We start from the raw sequence: 21,214 nt of genomic DNA, 5'->3' as shown, positions 1-21,214 counted from the left end.
AATTAAATTAATAATAATAACAATAACAATAATAATAATAAAATGGCCCCAAGCATAGTGATGAAGTGCTGCCTGGTGCTCCTACATGCAGGAAGGCTGGGATGTGCTTACAGAAAATGTTAATGCGTTAGATCAGGTTTGTTCAGGCATAAGTAACAGCGCTACTGGCAGAATTCAGTCCTAATGAATCGACAGTATGTACTAAGTAAATTGTCTTTAAACAGAAACATGCACAAGGCTATGCACTGATGCATGGATGAAAACGTCATGACCAGAGGCTCAAAGGGCCCCAACCCTGTATTTTGCCTGGGAACACTGTTCCCTAACTCAGCAGTCATGGTAACCGTAGGACACAATGAGAGCAAATAATAAAAAGCAACCATAATTTTAATATACAATGGGGTTTTTTTTAAAGACTTATTTTATTTATCTCAGAGACAAAGAGAGCAGGGGGAAGAGCAGAGGGAGAGGAAGAGAAGCAGATTTCTGCTGAGCAGGGAGTCCGACGTGGGGCTCAATCCCAGGACCCTGAGATTATCACCTGAGCCAAAATCCAGAGTCAGATACTTAACAGACTGAGCTGCCCAGGCGCCCCTAGAATCGGTTTTTTAATATTACAATATAAGGAGATTTGTTTTTCTTGCGGTGTATAGTTCCATGAATTTTAACACATGTATAGACTTGGGTGACCACCAGCACAATCAGGATACAAAACATTTCCAGCACCCTAAAATGACCCACCATGTGACCCCCATGTAGTCAAACCCTCCCCTCTCCTTTTAAACCCTGGTAAGCACTGATCTATTCTCTATCACTATCATTTTTTTCTTTTAAAGAATGCCACATAAATGGGATTACAGGATGTAACATTTTGATACTGACTTCCCTCACTCAACATGTCTTTGGGAGTCCTCTAAGTTTTTACGTCTATTAGTTTATTTCTTTTTATTGCCGAGTAATATTCTACCTAGCCTGGAATTTTCAATGCAAACCATCAATAAAGGGGGAGGACATATGTGTTAAATCTTAAAGTGTACCTCCCTGGGGCTTCATCGCAGGAATCTAGCACACCAAAAAAGGGAAAAACCAAGAAGGTGAAGATGGAAGTGATACAGAACAAGATGGTCCGCCAGGAGGAAGAAGCACAAGAAACCTCCGGAGGATGAGGAAGACCCCATCTCAAGACCATCGGTGCACAGCTGCTCTTCTCCAGATTGAAGAATCTTCTTCAAAAGATGAAATCCATAGAAATTGGCATGTGTTTGAATACCTTGAGAAGAGATTTACACAATGGGTAGGGATTAATTCCGATGCGTTAATACACCAAAAAGTAAGCAGACAAACAGTAAAGGACATTTTTTTTAACTCTAATGAAAACAAAACGTTGTGCAGAACAGGAAGTAATCAGAATATACTATGACTCGGTTGCAACTAGTATTTACACAATGTAAACATTGAATATTTGTCTAAACATAATTACACTGTGATTCCTTTGGGGCCTGGGAAATAGTGGCAGGGAGATCACTCTTCTCCATAACGAGCCTTGGAGAATGATTTAACTCTTTAAACTGCATCCTGCATCACATAGATAAAAAGTAAAATAAAATTTTAAAACCTCACATGAAGAAATCTATTTTTTTTTTTCTCAATCAGGGCCAAGAGAAAGAGAAAGTCAGCCGTGCCTGGTAATATCAGCCTTGAAGCTAGAGTCATAAATTCTCTTCTCTGTTTGAAGCCAATTCAAATTTGGATTTCTGTCATTAGCAACCAACAGAAAACTGACAACTACCAAAGCTGTGGCCCATCCACACCTGAAAGCGCCATCAGTCTTCATTTAGGTCCTCCCTTGAACAGCGCTGATGGTCCTTGACGTGCTGAAGGTGGCCAGGAAGGTTGTCCAGGAGCTGGACATCCACTCCAGCAGCCAGCCAGGGCGCCATGGAGCTCCTGGAGGAGTTCGTGTTCCAGATGCCCAAGGAACAGGTTGGACGAGCCAACCCCCATGGAGTTGGTTAGCGGGGTGGGGGGTGGTCCGGGCAGAACGTCAGTTGGTCCATTTCCAGGTAGTGGTTCCGATTTCTATCTTTGTAGAACTTGGTTGCTGCTCTGCTTTCCCAAGCTGTTCCTTTTTGGTGAATTTAGGCGAGCCACGGGGGATTGCTCAAACCATGCCTGTCGGGTCTGCATGTGGAAGCTTCCCCACTATTGTGAAACATAGGTCTGATTGGACTGGAAGGCCATTTGCATTATCATAAGAAACACCAACATTTATCAATGACGGGAAAGAAGATGATTACTGTGAGAGCCTATGAAAAAACATATTAGTATTGGAAATTTCTGAAAGGATGTTTTAAAAAAAATAGTTTCATATTTTTATATAACTTCCTTGTACTAACAGCACTTTTCATTGACAGTACCTATCAAATACGTGACAAGATCATCATTAAAAATATTTGGGCAAGGGGGCGCCTGGGTGGCGCAGTCGTTAAGCGTCTGCCTTCGGCTCAGGGTGTGATCCCAGCATTCTGGGATCGAGCCCCACATCAGGCTCCTCTGCTAGGAGCCTGCTTCTTCCTCTCCCACTCCCCCTGCCTGTGTTCTCTCTCTCCCTGGCTGTCTGTCGCTGTCAAATAAATAAATAAAATCTTTTAAAAAAATATTTGAGCAGGAATTGCATATACCCACTTGAATCCTAAAGTCTGACACACAAATGTCGTGTCTGTGGAACAAATTCAAGTTTCTTGTGTAAAAGTTGGACACTTGGGGCGCCTGGGTGGCTCAGTCAGCTGAGCATCTGCCTTCGGCTCAGGTCATGATCCTGGGGTCCTGGGATCGAGCCCCACATCGGGCTCCCTGCTCAGCAGGCAGTCTGCTTCTCCCTCTTCCTCTCCCTCTGCATCTCCCCTGCTTGTGCTCTCTCTCTCTCTATCTCAAATAAATAAATAAAACCTTTAAAAACATAAAAAATAAAAATCTGACACTTTACAACAAGAACTTTGGTAAAATTATAATACTTAATTACTTCCGAAAACTTCCTGTTTTATTTTTTACATTATAAGGAAATAACATAAAGAAATATGATTCATTTTCAGGGGCGCCTGGGTGGCTCAGTTCGTTAAGCATCTGCCTTCAGCTCAGGTCATGATCCCGGGGTCCTGGGATCAAGGCCTCCATCAGGCTCCCTACTCAGTGGGGAGTCTATTTCTCCCTCTCCCTCTCCCTCTCCCTCTGCCCCTGCCCCCCCCCGCTTGTGTCTGCTCTCTCTCTATCTCAAATAAATAAATAAAATCTTCGAAAAAAAATATGATTCATTTTCCCCCAGCTTCCATATCAATGCCTCAAAATTTCCACCAGTTTACCCCAGCGTGCTAGATAATTATTAGCATTTCAGTCATGTGCTCCGATGTGAAAAAAAGTTGGTAAGAACTGGCTGAAGTCAGAAGGACATTTATTATTATATTAACGAAAAGTCAGAAAGCAGGCAGTGTCAAAGAAGTTTCAACGGCTCCGTAATATCAGCAAGAACCCAGGTTCCTTTTATTTTTGCTCTTAGCACCCTGGCTTCCACACCCAAGCTCGCCAGCTCAGGTCCACAAGGTGACTCTGCTAGCTCCAGAAACCAGTCAACTCCTGAACATACGGTGGGAAACAGAATTTCAAATGGGGAACAGAACAGAATGTACATGGTACAGAAATTTGGAGGCGCTGCAGGTAAGATATCGGCTGTGTCTGGGTCACAGGACGCCTTTGTGACCCCTGGGACTGGGGGCTGTGATTAACATTATATGGAGTAGGGGGAGCCTTTGCCGAAAGGAAGACATGGAAAGAAGTCATCCTGTTATCAGATGTGAGAAAGGGATACCAGGCCGACTCCAAAACGAAACCATCAAAGTCCACCAGAATTAGCTAAATAATAATAAACTGAAGTAAAGCCTAGGTTCATAGATCTCCTTGGTGATGTGTCATCTGAGCCAAAGTATAGAACTTTCTGTGGCAGACAGCTGTCTGTCCATCAAGATTTTCCCCACCTCCAGCCTAGGGTTATAGGTTAGATGGGGCTGCCCATCCGGGGACTACACTTCCCAGGCTGGCCCCTCGCAGCCCCTCGAGGCCCTGTGACTAGGCTCTGACAATGGCACATAAGCCGGAAGCAGGTGTGTGTCTTTCAGACCAAAGGATTTTAGGACATGAGTGGACCTTCTCCGGGTGCAGCTGTGAGGGATGATGGAGCCACAAGATGGAGGGGGTCCGGCCCTTGAAGGAGACCTTCCGTCTCAGACTTGAGAATAAGCAGTCAGTTTCTATGGCTTTGAAGCTTTGTGTCTGGGGGATTATTGATTTCAGGACCCTAACTAAAATACTTTCCAGGACACTATAATGAAATCTGGATTATCAATACAATTGTGATATGACTACCTTTTGAATTGGCCGTAAATGTGGATGCGTAAAGAGCATTTAAAAGTAATCCACATTTCAAGATTTTTTGCAACTCAGAAAGAGTATATGTTATCTTTGGAAGGATCTGGGTGCAGGGTACATGAGAACTCTCTGTACTATTTTTGCAACTTCTTGTGGGTCAAACTATATCAAAATAAAAGGGTAAAAAAAGATATCCAAAAAAGGTTTAAAAAAATTTTTTTTCAAACTTCTGCCAATAGCTCTGGATTCCCACAAGAAGGGAAGGATCTCAGTTTCCCCTTTTGTAAAAAAAGAACTAGATCAGTAGTGTTCAAAGCATAGTGTCACTAAGGGTGTTCCAACAGCTCAGCAAATATCTGATTCGAATTTCATCTTTAATATATAATTAACACCATTTGAAAATACACACCCAAAAGTGTTACATGTTAACCTTTAACACACTGAGGACCCCAGGAGGTTCACTTTCACGTTTCCTCTTTGACATTCAAGCTTTGGAACGAAGTGTCTCCTTCAGCATCTGTGCATTATATTTGAGCCTCCTCTGAGTCAGGAATTACATAGATTGTAACTACATTATTCTGGTTTCTTGGACGTGGACATTAAGAATTTGCTTTACACTGGGTGTTATACGCAACTAATGAATCATCGAACTTTACATCGGAAACCGGGGGTGTACTGTATGGTGACTAACATAATATAATAAAAAAAAAAAATTAAAAAAAAGAATTTGCTTTAGTTTGCTCAAATTTAGGCATGTATCATAATTAGAGAAATGCAAATTAAGTCCAAACCTTAACACTTATTTTACCCATCAGATTGACAACGATCAGAAATGGGATAACACCATGGGAGTGAGGATGAAACCGGGGCTCTAACAATTGACTAACGGAGGCTCTAAGTGGCAGGACCCCATCGGAATGCATCAAAACCTTCAATGCCTTCTGACCTAGCAGTGCTATTTTTGGAAATTACTCTACAGACACACTTTCTCCCTTACGGATATAAAAACAGACATCGATCTTTGTTACAACTCTGTATATAGTAACAAAAAACTGGAAACAAACTAAATGTCCATAAACAGGAATTGTTTAAGTACATTTTAGTATACGTGTGCGTACAATGGAAAACTGAACTCTTCCTAAAGCGAGGAGGCAGAGCTAGACCACCTCTAACCAGTATTTTCCAAGTATTTTGCATTGTTATGCAGGAAAAGTGGGGTAAGGACGTTGTTGGCATCACAGTGTAATTTGGACAAATGTCTGAGTGTACATATTCCTTTTGTTTTACAGATGTACGAAACTTCTGAAGAACGCCCAAGAAACTGGTAATCGCATGCTGCTTCCTAAAAAGGAACCTGGGGTGCCTGGGGGAAGTTGAAGGGTACCCACTTTTCCCTGTATACCCTTTTATACTATTGGAGTGTTTCCATGCTCATGCATTAACTATATAAAAGAGTGCAAAAAGCAAGGCCTGTGTCTGCTTGCTCCTATGAAATTATCTAAGTCAATGTAACTATTAAAACACAGGTGTGTCACCCTCGGTTAGGTGCCAGGCAAGACTCAGAGCCAACTCTCATCAAAATAATTGGTTGTGTAATCACCACTTAACGCACAACGGGTTGAGTCTTGATCATATCCAATTAGAGAGGGTTTTGCGCTTCTTTTAGCTTTCAGGTTTTTCTTTGTTGACTTTTATGTTTATGCAAGGACTGCAGGTAGTTGTTGAATATCGTTAGTGAATCAACTTTGGAATCAGTTTTTCCCCGGTCCCCTTCAAAGATTCTGGATCAGCTTTCACTGAGGAACTCAGCAGTTGCCCTCTAAAGTCACCCAAGGCAGGTCTCCATGCTGTGTGCTGGGACCACACGCCCTGAGATTCCGTTCCAGTGCATCTGGGTGGTGCCCGAGCATGTGTGTTCCCAGCAAGTGCCCGTGGCGAGTCCGAGGTGCTCTCCAGCTAAGAATCACCTGCAGTGTCCAGAAAAGCGAGGATACAACTGTAAGCCCCGAAAACCTATTACAACTATGTCAGCCAGGGCCCAATCAGAAAAAGAGAAGCAACTCTGAGGATTTAACCGTAAATTTAATGCAGGGAATTTGATACACGCCACATAATAGGGCTGAAAAGCCAAATGGGAGTGGCTAGGCAACCAAGAGATTAATAACAGCTGGAAGGCACTACCCCCTTCTCCCCAGGGGTGAGGCTGGGACCAAAGGGAGAAGGGGTGTTTTCAGAGACAAGGGACTGGTGTCATCTGGATGAAATGAGGCCACTGTGGTCCGGCTGGGATCTGGGGCCATAGAGCAGACATAGCCACAGCCACCGAGGGAGAGAGGGAGGGGAAGAAATGCTCTGGCTTTTCCCTTCCACCCGTTAACCAAACGTGGCAGGAAGCCAAAAGCTCCCAAAGCCTGGAAAACACAGGTGGGGGTCAGCTGCCCCTACAAGGAGAGCTGAACAGGGGAAGCAGAGAATGGATCAGAGACCAACAGGCTCAGGGCCCGGCCCCCCTGCTTTGGTTAAATATATAGTAGGAGCCTTGTGCTGCAATTTTCTGTGTAATTTTGACAAACTTTGAGTGGAGAGGTGGTTGATAGGAGTGCCTTTGAAAGTGCAAAGCTCTGGGGTGGCCTTCTTGTTAGCTTTTGTCTTGAAAACTAAGAGAGGTTTAAAAAATATTTGCATACGTTACCATACAATTTCAAAGGAAGGTATAATTTTTCTGGATTCCGTCATCAAATCACACTTTTGTCTGTATGTTTAAGTAAAAACGGAGAAGTGCTTTCTTGGAATAGCCAAAGGTTTGCTTTAACGGTGATCTTCCAAAGGAACTTTGATACAATCTATCCATCCATCACTTTTTATATACCAGGCCTCATCATACATGCTGGTGTACAACAAGGGAGGGAGTAAACAAAAGTCTGGCCCTGAGAATTTACTTTTTCGTGCACTGTGCATGACTGCTATAGGAAACTACATTTGTTAAAATGTTCAGCATGGAAGGGGTGTGTGGGTGGCTCAGTTGGTTAAGTGTTTGACTTCTGATTTTGGCTCAGGTCGTGATCTCAGGGTCGTGAGTTTGAGCCCCACATTGGGCTCCACCCTGGGCATGGAGCCTACTTTAAAAAAAATATTTACTATGGAAAAAAATCAATTACTTGAAATTATGAACCATCTCGTTAAGAGAAGGGCATCTTTGCACACACAACTTATGACACATAATCCAGTAATTATGACCTTGTGATTCTTGTTATGATTAATAGTACCAGAATTTAAAAATATGCGTTCTCTTAATAATTTAAGAAAGTATCTGAAAATCTCCTTCCAGAAATTATTTAAGTAAGAAAATAATTCTGATAGACTAATCTTGAAGCACTATGTAAATCTCTGTTCTACAGTTTACGCTACCTGCCCTCAAAGATGCTTACCTGAGGTCATCCTTCGTCTTCTAAGGATTAGAAGATTCTAAGGAATCTTAGTCTTCTAAGATGCCTTGGTCTTCTGACTGGAGGAAATCTCTTTAACCTTTATGAGACTCCGTTTCTACAGCTATAAAATAGTGATTCTAGTGCCTACCCTTCTGTTGTTCTGGGTTTGAATGGCAAGGTACAGGTAAGGCAGGTAATTCCTTGAGAGAAATTTTTAGTCAAAAGAAATATTTAAACCATAGGAAAGGACAAGTCCCTTTTTCTATCAGAAAGATATTGGAAATTTTGGATAAATTCAAATACATGCAGCAAAAGGGCAATGATCTAAGGAACTGACTCAATCTTTTTTTTCCCCTAAGATTTTATTTCTTTATTTGAGAGAGCGGGGGAGTGGTAGGGGGAGAGGGAGAAGCAGACTCCCCACTGAGCAGGGAGCCCGACATGGGGCTTGATTCCAGGACCCTGGGATCATGACCTGAGCTCAAGGCAGATGCTTCCCCGACTGCGCCCCAAAACTTCACCCAGGCGCCCCAAAACTCAATCTTGATACCAAGAAGCAACAGGGAGGAGTGGGGACTGGGGTAAACTAGAGAGGCTGGGAGAAGATTCATCAGATCTGAAGGAGAAGTTTCTCAGATCCAAGTAAGTGCTACCATACACATATGATACTCCAGGCCTGGATTTGCCAGATTTTTCCATTAAAAAAAAAAAAAGGCTTAAATTCCAATTTTTATCAAATATAGAGATGCAGAAGTGAGTTACTCACTGAAATAGAGCTTTTTTGGAATAATGTCCCAACCCTGGTATAAAACTGTGCTGCCCAAGACAGTAGCAACTCATTCACATGTGACGCCTCAGCCCCTAAAATGCAGCTGGTCTCAGGGATGATGTCTTATACCAGGTACACACCAGATCCGAAGACTTAGTTTGGGATTGTAAACTGTTAACAATAATATTAAAATATGATGATGTTTTATGAGAAATTTACCGTCTTTTAAGCATTGGCAACAGATTTAAATTTATTCTACATTCTAGATTTCTAACATGTAGCAGGATTATACCTATAACCTACAGGAAGTTGGCCTTTGCTAAATTGTATTCTATCTATTAAATGAGAAGTAGTCAAAACCTTAAGAACAGAAGGAACCACGAGCATTCTAGTCAGGCAAAGGCTTTTTAAGAAATGTAATTCTTGGGGCGCCTGGGTGGCACAGCGGTTAAGCGTCTGCCTTCGGCTCAGGGCGTGAACCCGGCGTTATGGGATCGAGCCCCACATCAGGCTCCTCCGCTATGAGCCTGCTTCTTCCTCTCCCACTCCCCCTGCTTGTGTTCCCCTCTCTCGCTGGCTGTCTCTATCTCTGTCAAATAAATAAATAAAATCTTTAAAAAAAAAAAAGAAGAAGAAGAAACGTAATTCTTACTGAGAACTTCATCTGGAAGGACCCATATTGAAAAAATGATCTGAATAGAAAAGGGGAGGAAAAGCCCTTCCAAATGGTGTTGAAATAAGTTATCCTAGCAGCTCTATTCAGGAGGGCTGGCATAGAGAGATAGTGGGTTCATATGGGCCAATTTAAAAAAGCCACTAAGTATATTACTTATGATATCAAAAAATAATTAACAACAGCCAGTCGCATATCAAATAAATTACAACGCAATCCTATAATAAAATATCATGCAACCATTAAAACTAACAGTGAGGAGCAGAAGCTTGCAAACCCCAAGAGCATCACAATCACCCAGGGAGCTTGTCAAATGTACAGATGCCCAGGCTTCATACCAGTGCACCTGAAACAGAGTGTCCACACGTGGGGTTGGGACAACATTGCAGGTGATTCTAGTGCATCAACCAAACTGGAAAAACTCTTCAAAATCAAAGCCAATTATCAAACAGGATGCATAGTATCGTGTTCGGATGAGGATCTGGCTCCACTGCGTGAAAGAAACACCACGACCCCCCCGCCCCATGCATGAACATACACACAAGTAACGCTCTAGCCGAAATGAAATAAAAGTGCATTTCTCATGTAAATGAATCCCAGAAGTAAGCAGTCCAGTTGACAGGTCCACAAAGAAGTTAGGGACCTGGGCTACTTCCAACTCACCACCTGACCACACCCTGAATATAATTTCATTCTCATAGTCCAAAATGGTAGCTAGAGCTCCACCCATCACATCTTCTTTCCAAGCAAGGAAGGGAGGGAGTGAAAAAGAAGAAGGGGCAAATGACTATGTCAACTGTTATGTTTAGGAGATTTCCCAGAAGTTACATCACAACATTTCATCTACATCACGAGAATGTAGTCATACAGCCATGTCTAGCAACAAAGGAGGCTGGAAAAATCCTTCTTCCAGGAGGCCAGGCACTCAGCTGCAAAACAGAAATGCTGCTACTAAGAGAATTTGAGATAACCAACGTTGGGTAGACCAACAGCAATCTCTACCAGAAGTATAATATTAATATGGTGAGTCACGTTGATTTGAACCATATGAAATTAACATTTCTAAGTTATAATAGATAAATATCAGAAATTCATTTGATTCATTCTGTTATATTTCTATGGAAAAATCTAAAAAGATATACAGTACATATGTGAATACTAGTTATCTCTGGATGGTGGGATCTCAGGTAGCCATGAATTATTTGTGTAATCTTTAAAAATAAGGATCATAATATATACACAAAAAGGGGGTTTAAAAACAGCATGTAAATTAAAATCATATTTTATAAAATATATGAATACAACTTGTGTGTTTATCTATGCATATATATATACATACACAGACACAAAGAAAAAAAAGAGTTTCAGTATATATATCAATCAAAATATTATTTCTGGGCGTCCCTGTCTGGCTCGGTGAGTAGAGCATGCAATTCTTGATCTTGTGTTGTAAGTTCAAGCCGCACGTTGGGGGTAGAGCTTACTTTTTTTAAAAATGTTCTTTCTCGGTAGGGGATTATAAATGGTCATATTTTCTTCCTTATATTTTTCTGTATTTTTTTTCCAAATTTCTAACAGTGAACTTGTAATACTCATACAATAAGAAAAACAAATACAGGAAGAAAATAAAAACAAGAAAAGAGGAAATTTTAAGACCAGAAAAAACAAAACGAAACCCTGCAGCGATCTACACATACATGAGAAAGTATGGCTGGGCATCGTAGCAAATGGTTAAAATGGAGCTGATGAAAACATACAGAAATTCATTCAACAACAAAAACTGTATTGAGACCCCTGTGTACGAGACCCTGCCCTAGGCTCTGGGGATGCAGGATTAATAAAATCAGCCAGATCTATGCTCTCCCGGAGCTCACAGTCTGGTGGGAAAATAGATAGTAACCAAGGATAAATAAAAAATAAGAATAGCAGGGATTTGTTGCCCAGCTGTACGAGCTAAGCACGTTATACATATTGACGGCTTCCTCTGAAAAACAGTTTAATGAAGTAGGTACTGCCGTTATCTCGACTTACAGAAAATTGAGACACAGGGCAGTTGCCCAAGGTCACCCAACGAGTTACAGGGTAGTGGCGCCAGGATTTATATGGCGGTGGGATAGGCTGACTCCGGAACCTATAGACTTAACCACCAATTGGTAAGGTCCAGGCTTCTACCTCAATAAGAATTACCTGAGGCACTTGGGAAATAGACCTGCAGTAGGTCTAGATTGGGACTTGAGAATTTGGTCCTTCCCAAGCCTTCCAGATGTTTCTTCTCTTTAGGCTAATATGAAAAATTCTGCTCTCAACACAAGGAAGTCAGAGTGGGGCTTGCCTCTTTGGCCTTGGGGAGCTGGAGTAGCACTGACTGGGAAGGGTCGTGAGGCTGGAAACGTTCTGTACCTTGATCCAGGTGGGGCTTACCCAGGTGTGCACATATGTAAACATTTATGAAGCATTCAAAATAAACATGGTCCCAAAAGAAGCCAGGCCTGCAGAAGACCAGGGAAAAGCAATCAGGCAGAAGGAGGAGAAGATGCAGAGCCCCTGAGGCCACAGCAAGAAGGCAGGTCGCACTGGCCTGAGCGAAGCAAGAGGGGAACTGTAAGATGTGCCGTGGGTCTGGTAGGTAACAGCCAGTTCACGTCTAGCTCATTCCTGCCCTACGGCTCTTGCTTCTGCCTATCCCTCAGGTTGGAATTGCCACCCCCACCCACCACCTGCCTGCTCTCTGGTTATTACCTACTCAAAGAGGCCTTCCTTGACCATTCCCGCAGTCTTTAACACAACATTGTTTTCTGTCTTCTGAGACCTTCTCACTACTAAGAAATCACACTGCGGGGCACCTGGGCCACTCAGTGAGTTAAGAGTCTGACTTCACTCAGGTCATGATCTCAGGGTCCTGGGATGGAGCCCCCCTTTAGGCTCCTGGCTCAGCAGGGAGTCTGCTTCTCTCTCTCCCTCTGTCCCTCCCCCTGCTTGTACACGCGTTCTCTCTCTCTCTCTCTCAAATAAATAAAATCTTAAAAAAAAAAAAAAAGAAGAAGAAAGAGAATCACACTGCTGATTTGACTATTTCATGTTAACTGACTCACTAGCTACTAGCCATGTTCTATTAGAGAAGGTACCAAGTCATTCGGATCACCCCTGAACCTCCAGGGGCGAGCACAGTGTCTGGCACTTTACAACACCGATATATAAATAACGGGTGGAGGACAATTCCATTAGTTATACAGTCATATTTAGTGAGATCCTACTTATGTGCCGGGCACGAGGCCAAATCGCTGGGGATGGATGGATCAATGAAGCAAAGAGATTTTAAAATCCCACTTTCTTGAGAACTTTTGAATGTGTAAGAGGAGACAGGTAATACACAAGCAAGTTATCTATCTCATAGATAGATTATTTGATCCACTGATCGATAGATATATTCCAGATACATAATGTTAAACGTCATAAGTTCTAAGAAGAAAGAAAAAGCAGACCAGAGAGAGACAGGAAGCGGTTGGGTGGGGTAAGAGGGAGCTTCAATATTAGAATGCGCTAGCCAAGACTGGCCTCTCCAAGAATGTGAGTTTGAATCCAGATCCGAAGATAGTAGGGAGGGCGGCAGGCGGATACAGAGGGAACCGTAGCGCAGGAAACCTGAGGCTGGCGAGTGCTTGGCGCGGAAGCCTGAGTAAAGGAGAGAGTTGTAGGAGATGCGGTCGGCCAAGCCGACACAGATCAGAGAGGACAGTGTCTTTCAACAGCTGGGTCTTCCAACAGCTGGAAACTTGGAAATGCTCGTTCTCGGGCCTCGACCCAGACTTAATGAGTGAGAAACTCTGGGGCGGACCCAGCGGTCTGTGTTCTGGCCAGCCCTCCAGGTGACAGTGCACGAGAAAGTGGGCAGAACCCTGGAGCAGGGGGCCTTTGGCGATAGATCCTAGTTGTTACTCTTAGGATCCACGTGATCACTGTCCTCTTTATTTCACTAGCTGGGCAGGGGACCCGCCCAGCGCTCTGCTGATTTGCCCGCCGCTGACGCTCAGCTGGGATTTCTCCCTAGCTTGCCGCGCCGGGCGCACCTCTCCCCCCACCCCCACCCCCACCGCAGCTCGACGCGGTCCCCTCTGCAGAACATCCCGGCGACCCGGGAGCGACGCCTTGGGGACGAGACGCCCAAGGCGGCAGGTGCAAAGGCGCCGGAGCCGGGGAGGCCAAACGCGTGGGCCACGACCACAGGGGTGCGGGCCGGGCGCCGGCTGCCGCGGCCGGGGGTGGGGGCGCATCCCGAGCCGCCAGCGGTTGCCCAACCCGCCGGGACGTTTGTGCGCGGTCCAGATCCCGGGGGAGTCCGCGGTCCCGGGCGGCGCGGCCCGGGCATCGGGATTGGCCCGCAGCTTCCCCCGGGAGCCGCTGATGCAAAGCCAGGCTGGGGCGGCCGGGCCCGGGCAGCGCCCTCTAGGCAGCGGAAGTGGAGCTTGCTTTACATCCGTCCTCCCCGCCTGGTGGAGTTGGGAGAAGGAAGGCTGGGGGGTGTGGAAAAATAAAAGGAAAAGTCCTTGCACCATGTAGATCAGCGCCCCCCACCCTGGCACCCCGGCCGGCAGGGGACCTCCCAGTCTGTGGCCATGAACGCGAGCAGCGAGGGCGAGAGCTTCCCGGGCTCGGTGCAAAGTAAGTGCTTTTCCCGGCGCAGTGCGCGCTCCGGGGCCCAGTGCGCGCTCCGGGGCCCGGGCCCAAGCACGTCTGCGACGCAGCGAGCAGGCCCGGGGCCCCGAAATCGGGGTGACGGCCCCGAGCCGGCGTCTCGGGCACCACGGCGGGCGCGCTGTGCAGGGGGCGCCGGAGTAGGCTTAGGATGGGGGCACCCAACACAGTGCAAGGCGGGGGGCGCTCTCCAGCCTCGCAAGACCCCTTGTAAGGGAACGGTGGGGGAGGGCATGCCGTTCAGACAATCGCCACCCCCTCGGGGCATTCCCCGCCCCCCCCCCGGCGGAGTTTGGGGGGATTTGGGGGTAACTGCGATTAAGCTGATGGGAAAACTTCTGCTCGGTGGCTCAAAATCCTTGAAGTCTGGGGATCCGAGGGCTGCATGAAGTCTGGCGCGCTGGGCTTGCCGGCGCACTGGAAAGCCCTTTACACATTAAAGGTGGACATCTGAATGGGGAATGGGGCGGTGGTGGCTTTCTTTGAGTTGGGGATGCATTTTAATTTTCCTGATGAGACAGCAGCCTTATTCAAGTACTTGATTTCGCCCGCTGCATTGTTTCCCAAAGTGTGGTCCAGAGACTGAGCGCAAACCAGCCACCTGGGAGCGTGAGCACTTATTTAAAAAAAAAGAAAAAAGAAAAAAGCTCCCTGGGCCGCACCCATTAGATGGGGGACGTGGGGGAGGGGATCTGTGGCCAGACCCTGAGCGGTTCGGTTGCGCACAGTTTGAGAACGACCCCCTGGCACAGGGGTTTGAGGACATCTGGCACATAGTAAGCGCTTAGCTTGTTAGCTGTTGTGTAGACATTGCCTCCCAAACTTGGCTGGGTATTCCTTGCATAACTTGTGAAAAGCACAGATTTCTCTAAACACCAGCCCCTCCTGCACCCTACCTCCGTTAGCACTCAGTATCTTTGAAGTGGAGCTCAGATATGTCCATGTTTAACACACACACACACACACACACACACACACAACCACACACCAATTGTTCTGATGCTGTTACAGGTTTGGAGAACATAGTGAAGATAAAGGAATTCTTTATTGTTGCTGTTGAGCTCATACCTGTACCCAGTGTTTTCTATTTGGTCTTTTCATTCTCACTACAAACGCAGGAGGTTAGGTATCTTTTATCATTCCAAATTTTCAGAGGGGAATACTGTCGCATTCAAATAGGGTATCTCTGTCATAACCCCACCAGGCATCGTGCAGGGGCATGGGGACCCCTGTGCTGGCCCTTTACAAGCACCATGTTATTTAATCCTCTTAACCATCCTATGGAACAGGAATTTCTACCCATTTTACAGATGAGAGAGATCAAGCCCAAGTCACGGTTTGTAAATCGTAGTGTCAGGATTCTCAGGAAAGCCTAGGTCATTATTAGTGTGCTTGCCACATACTGGAGATATTGTCATTAAAACCCTTTCCTACTGGGTATCAATCTTGTTGGATCATTAAGGAATCCTCATCAATGTCAGTCACCTCCGGTTCCTTGTTTTCCTGTTAATCTCATGGGCGCCTCAGCTGCAGGGAGGTAGTGTTCCAGGGGAATGGAAACGCCTTCGTTCCTTCCATCCATTGATTTCGATGTACTTAAGTGCACGGGGCGCTCTGCAGAACGGCTTGTAAAACATTACAACACAGCCCAGACTAGCTCTCCTTAGCAAGTCAACCAAATTGTGTTTCCACACAGAGATTTTTTTGTCTTAGCTTGACTTGGAGAAAATTGAACATAAATATAAATATTTACAACTTTTCAGAAAGTTGTGATTCATGTATACCAACTGTATATGCACAAAGGTGGTTCTCATATGATTTAGATTTGAGGATAATTAGAAATAATATAAAGACCTTAGAAGTACTTAGATTATGATGCATAGATAACATAGAATAGTGTGTTATTAGATAATCATATATATTTTTAAAGATTGATTTATTTGAGAGAGAGAGTAGGGAGAGGGGCAGAAGGAGAGAATCTCAGGCAGACGCCCCCGTGCGCACAGAGCCCGCCACAGGGCTCCATCCCAACACCCATGACATCATGACCTGAGCTGAAACCAAGACTTGGGTGCTTAACCTACTGAGCCACCCTTTAAATAATTATAAAAATTTTAGTGATCTAGCCACAGTGCTTATGTGATACTATGTGGGGAAAAGACTAATTTTACAGTACATTATGATCTTAATTTTTAAGCATAAAGAAAATAAATGGAAGAAGATATTTTGTAAGGTTCATGATACACATAGGTGGAAAGATGGTGAGTGATTTTCCCCCTGCTTCTTCTCTTCCAAATTTTCTGTTATAAACATGAGTTTCCTTACAATAAGGCAAAGAAAATTTTAAAAATAAAGATGAAGGTAGTCATATTAGAGACTTATTAATTGATTGTATTTCTTCATTTAACCAACATTTACATAGCACTTTCTAATATAGTGCCAGATATTGTGGTGAGTTCTTTGTAAATGTTAACACAGTATTAACTCTTGGCATCATTACTCTTGAGAAACAATGCCCCTATCAGTTAGGAATGAATTTTGGCTACAAGTAACTGAACTATACCAGCCTAATGAGAAGTCTGGAATTAGTTGATTCAGGGGATCAGTGAAGTAGGGATCAGCATCTGTAGCGATCTTAGCATTTTCCTCATAGTAACAACATGGTTGCAGAAACTCCTGGCATCACATCTGCATTCAAGGCCAAAAGAAGAGGGAACCTGTGCCAATCATGTCTGATCCCTTTTTATCATGAAAGCCAAACTTCCCAGAACTTCCCAAGCATGTAAGAGACCAAGATGATTGAGTAGTTCTCATGGCAGGGGCAGAGGAGGGGTGTAAAAGTGGAGGGATTGGCTTTCATAATGACTGGGGAGTAAAACTACCTTTCCTTAGGATAGGACACAACTACTGGTCCTTCAAAGTGCAAGCAGCCCTGCACATCAAAGAACTTTCTTTCTTTCTTTTTTTTTTTTTTTTAAGATTTTATTTATTTATTTGTCAGAGAGAGAGAGCACAAGCAGGGGGAGCGGCAGGCAGAGGGAAAAGCAGGTTCCCTGCTGAGCAGGGATTTGATCCCAGGACCCCGGGATCATGACCGGAACCGAAGGCAGACATTTAACCGACTGAGCCACCCAGGCGCCCCTCAGTGAGCTTTCTTGCATAAAATGCCACTAGTCCCCCGGTGAGCAACAGTCACTTGGGTCTGGGAACATTGCTGCTGAGGGAGAAGAGGGGGGTAGAATGGACATCGGGCCAGCAGCTAGCCATCTCTGCCACTGTGCCCTTTTTCCTACTGTGAATCTGGTTTGTGTTGTGATTGCAAGCTGTTTGAAATTAATTAATTAATTAACCCATGGCTTTCCCTTTGTCCCATGGAGTTCCAGGTGGCACCACGGTGCTGGTTGAGCTCACCCCGGACATCCACATCTGTGGCATCTGCAAGCAGCAGTTTAACAACCTGGACGCCTTTGTAGCTCACAAGCAGAGTGGCTGCCAGCTGACCAGCACGCCCGGGGCGGCCCCCAGCACGGTCCAATTTGTATCTGAAGAAACAGTGCCCGCCACCCAAACACAGACCGCCACCAGAACGATCACCTCAGAGACCCAGACGATCACAGGTACGGCCGGGAGGGGGGGAGCGACTGTTAGAGTTGGCCTGGTTATATCCCAGACACCTCCGTGGAACTTATTAAAAATATAGATTCCCAGGGTCCACCCTGTAAGGCTGCTGATTCATTATTTTTAACAAGCTCCACTGGGAAGCCAGCTGCCCAGCCAGGTTTGGGAACTGCTGGATGGAAGCATTAACTGTTAGCAGTTAGAGATGTTGTCACATGTTCAAACGGACAAAAAGCAGATTTCTAAAACAAAAACCTATATGTACTAAGAAAAAAAAATACTTGTAGGAAATACATTGCATGGGGGAAAAAAGTAGTTATTTTGGGTGGTGGGAGTATGGGTATGATCCCAGAATTTGCATGATTTTTATAAAGAGACAGAAAACATGGGTGTTCTGTTTGGTTTTTTTAATTTACCAATAGGCATTAATGCCTCCCCACCACCCCCCCACACACACACACACCCCCGCCCCGTGCTGCCAGCTGGGAAAATAGAAAAGTTCATCCTACTTCTTGGTTGTGTTCATTTACTCCACCAAAAATAAATTGCAGATAGATCCAAAATTTAAATGTACACAGGGAAACCATAAAAGTTTTAGAGTAAATAGTATACACATACACAGACACACGAACACACACACTCACTAACATGTACCTATACTTACACCTGTATGATCTGTCTCAAGGGACTAGACAACTTTAAAAATGTGAAGTCACCCATTTATGAACTAGATCGCTCAGACGCTGCTTGATCCTGTGGAGAAACAATGTATTCCTAGCTAAAGGCATTCAGATTTTTAAATTAAAATATATGGGGCTCCTGGCTGACTCAGTTGGTGGAACATGTGACTCTTGATCTTGGGGTTGTGAGTTCGAGCCCCACGTTGGGTGTAGAGATTACTTAAAAATAAAGTCTTTAAAAAATAATTATATAGGGGCGCCTGGGTAGCGCAGTCGTTAAGCATCTGCCTTTGGCTCGGGGCGTGATCCCAGCGTTCCGGGACCGAGTCCCACATTGGGCTCCTCCGCTGGGAGCCTGCTTCTTCCTCTCCCACTTCCCCTACTGTGTTCCCTCTTTCTCTGGCTGTCTCTCTGTCAAATAAATAAATAAAAATCTTAAAAAAAAATAATATATATAATATATATATCATTATATATGTAATACTAATAATTATATATAGATAGATACGTACATATATCAATACTATGCCTACCAAAGAAGACAGGCTGCCCCCTCTGGCAAAAGAAAAAGCATCCTGTATGCGGCTACAAATAAAGTTACAATTTTCCCAAAGTAAAAACAATGTACAAAACTGAAGACCAACACTGGGGGAAAAAAACTGCAGCACAGATGACTAAGGCTTAATGTCCTTCATATATAAAGAACTCCTAAAATCAATAAAAGTGGAGAAAAAGAACCAAATGAAAAAGTCAGCAGGGGACAGCAGATGATATATAATAGGCCACTGAACATAAACGGAAGCTTTGTCACCTTAGTAATTAAATTAATGCAAGTCAAAAGAAGGCCTGGGACAGGACACAGCTTTCATTTTCTGGGGATGTAAATTTATGTAACCTGGGCAATTCTGTGATATCTTTTAAATTTAAAATCTTTCAAATTTTAAAATGTACATAAACACATTTATCTAGTAAGTCCACTTATCCCTTTATCCCATAAAATTTTATAAACAGACGTATAAGAGTATTCATTTACAGTATATGCTATAAAGAAAGTGGAACCTTTGTTATACACATCAAGAGAGAATGAGATAAATAAACATCGGAGATTCGGACAATGAAATATGACTTAGCCTTGAAAAGGGGAGCTAGAGCTTTGTAGAGACTCAGAGATTCTCAGGGGAAGTGTGAAAACACACACACACACATATGCATGCATACATAGTATTATATTCAAGGCAAGCTTCTAGAACAGGAATGAGCCAGGCAATGTTAATGAAAGAAGTAAGCTGTGCGTAAGGTAATGGGGACTGGTGGGGACTGCGGTTAAGTAGAGTAAGTATACATGACTCGTCCAAAGGCATAGCTGCCCTTTGGATCCGGTCAGTGAGATATTTGGGTTTTTCAGAGAAGCAGAAAAATGTAAAATTGCCCAAATGCTAAAACCTTTTCAGCCAAATGAAATACATTGATTAGCCTTATTGAGCCCACAAGTTTTTTCTAGGCTTTTCTCCGACAGTGTTTATTGAGCGTTAATTTGGAGCTGAGGGGTGAAAAGAACATCTAAAGTAGGGGCACCAACTTTCACCCCTTGATTTTGTATTGGTGTGGTGTTTGAATTTTTTTAGCAATAAGCGAAGTTTTGGGGTTGTCTCCTTAATGCATCCAAAATAATGTTTCTGCTGAGTTTTTAAAACACTAATATATAATTACCTGATCACCTCACAAGCCTTAAGAAAGGCACATTGAGGTTCTCCTACTTTCTCCTGAGTTTATCTTAATTATCATCCCCGAGGAAGTCACCAAGAAAGTGTTAAAACTAAAAACCACCTTAGCAGGGGCCTGAGTACAACCTTCTTATTTTACCCTGGACAAAGGGAAGCTGCAAGTGGGGAGAAGACACGGCCAACAGGCCACCACAAGTTCAGGACAGTCCTGGGACTTAGGTTTGGCCTTTACCTGAGTGGTCTTCTCCCTGTTCACCATCTTCAAAATCAAACTCCCAGTAACCCCGCACACTGGGTGTGAAACCTATAACACGTCAGGGGCTTCAAGGCCCACAGTGTGGCCGTTATACCTTTCTGGGTTCTGAGGCTTTGCTTGTGCTGTTCCCTCTCCTGAAATACTTTTCCCGACAGGGGACCTTGTTTCATCTCAGGACACTCCCCTTCATTCTGTAAGATGAAGTCTTCTGTTTTCCAAACTGAGCCACGTTTCTTTGCCTCAGAGCCTGAGTGTGTCTTGTACCATCTGCCTGGCACTGGCCCTGATGCGTACGTCCGAGCTGAGCTTAAAGGCGTCTCCTCGGAGACCCCTTCCCTGACACCACACACACGCTGTTCCCCCGGACCAGGTCAGGTCCCCGTCATTAAACCATCACTGAGCCGTAAGCACTGTGAGGTCAGGAGCTGCACCCCTCATGTCCGCCACTGGACCCCCAGCACCGGTCTTTGTTGAGGGAACGAGCAGCTGCCCCAGTCTCCCATCCGTCAGTAAAGCTGACCCCGCAGCCACATACCTGCAGCTTCTTCTGTCCTAGTCTTTGCTCAAAGACGTTCCCCCTCCCCTCGGCATTTCCACTGCCCTGTGACCACTCACTGGGGGCATGCCTGGGTTTTGCCAGTCATCCTGTATGCTCAGGCAGGGCCTGGAGACCCAGCTCACGGTGGCACCCACCGCTCGGTGTTTCGGGGAGCCACCCATTCCAGGGACAGACTGCTGGGCCTGTCTGCCACCCACCAGCCCTAGACTGCGGGCAAGTCACCCTCTGCTCTCTCCTTAATAGTTCTCATCTGTAAAAAAGGGGTTCGAGTGGCACCTAATACTATTAGGTAATAGAATTAGGTGCCTATTACCTAGTAATCATTGTGTTATTGGAGGACTCTGTAATAATCCACATAAATGGTCTGGGATAGAATAATTGGGCTCAGTAAACAAC

The 21,214-nt window shown here is 44.6% G+C and overlaps 1 protein-coding gene across 3 annotated transcripts in view; it reads left to right on the top strand.

Moving 5' to 3' along the window:
- The first annotated feature begins 13,725 nt into the window (after positions 1 to 13,725).
- Positions 13,726 to 21,214, top strand: part of ZFP64 (ZFP64 zinc finger protein) — an 82,246-nt gene continuing 74,757 nt past the window's right edge. The window contains exons 1-2 of one of the 3 annotated variants that reach the window (XM_040638487.1): positions 13,726 to 13,948; positions 17,359 to 17,598. In XM_040638487.1, the coding sequence (XP_040494421.1) occupies positions 13,903 to 13,948; positions 17,359 to 17,598 (286 nt within the window). In that variant the 5' untranslated portion in view covers positions 13,726 to 13,902. The remainder of the gene's footprint in view (positions 13,949 to 17,358; positions 17,599 to 21,214) is intronic. The other 2 variants (XM_040638486.1, XM_040638485.1) reach the window with 2 other exon arrangements.

This window comes from Ursus maritimus, unplaced genomic scaffold (assembly GCF_017311325.1).
Source record: "Ursus maritimus isolate PB19 unplaced genomic scaffold, ASM1731132v1 scaffold_22, whole genome shotgun sequence".
NCBI classification, from domain to species: domain Eukaryota; kingdom Metazoa; phylum Chordata; class Mammalia; order Carnivora; family Ursidae; genus Ursus; species Ursus maritimus.
Note: the sequence above shows the minus strand (reverse complement) of the source record. Positions and strands in the feature narration are given on the sequence as shown.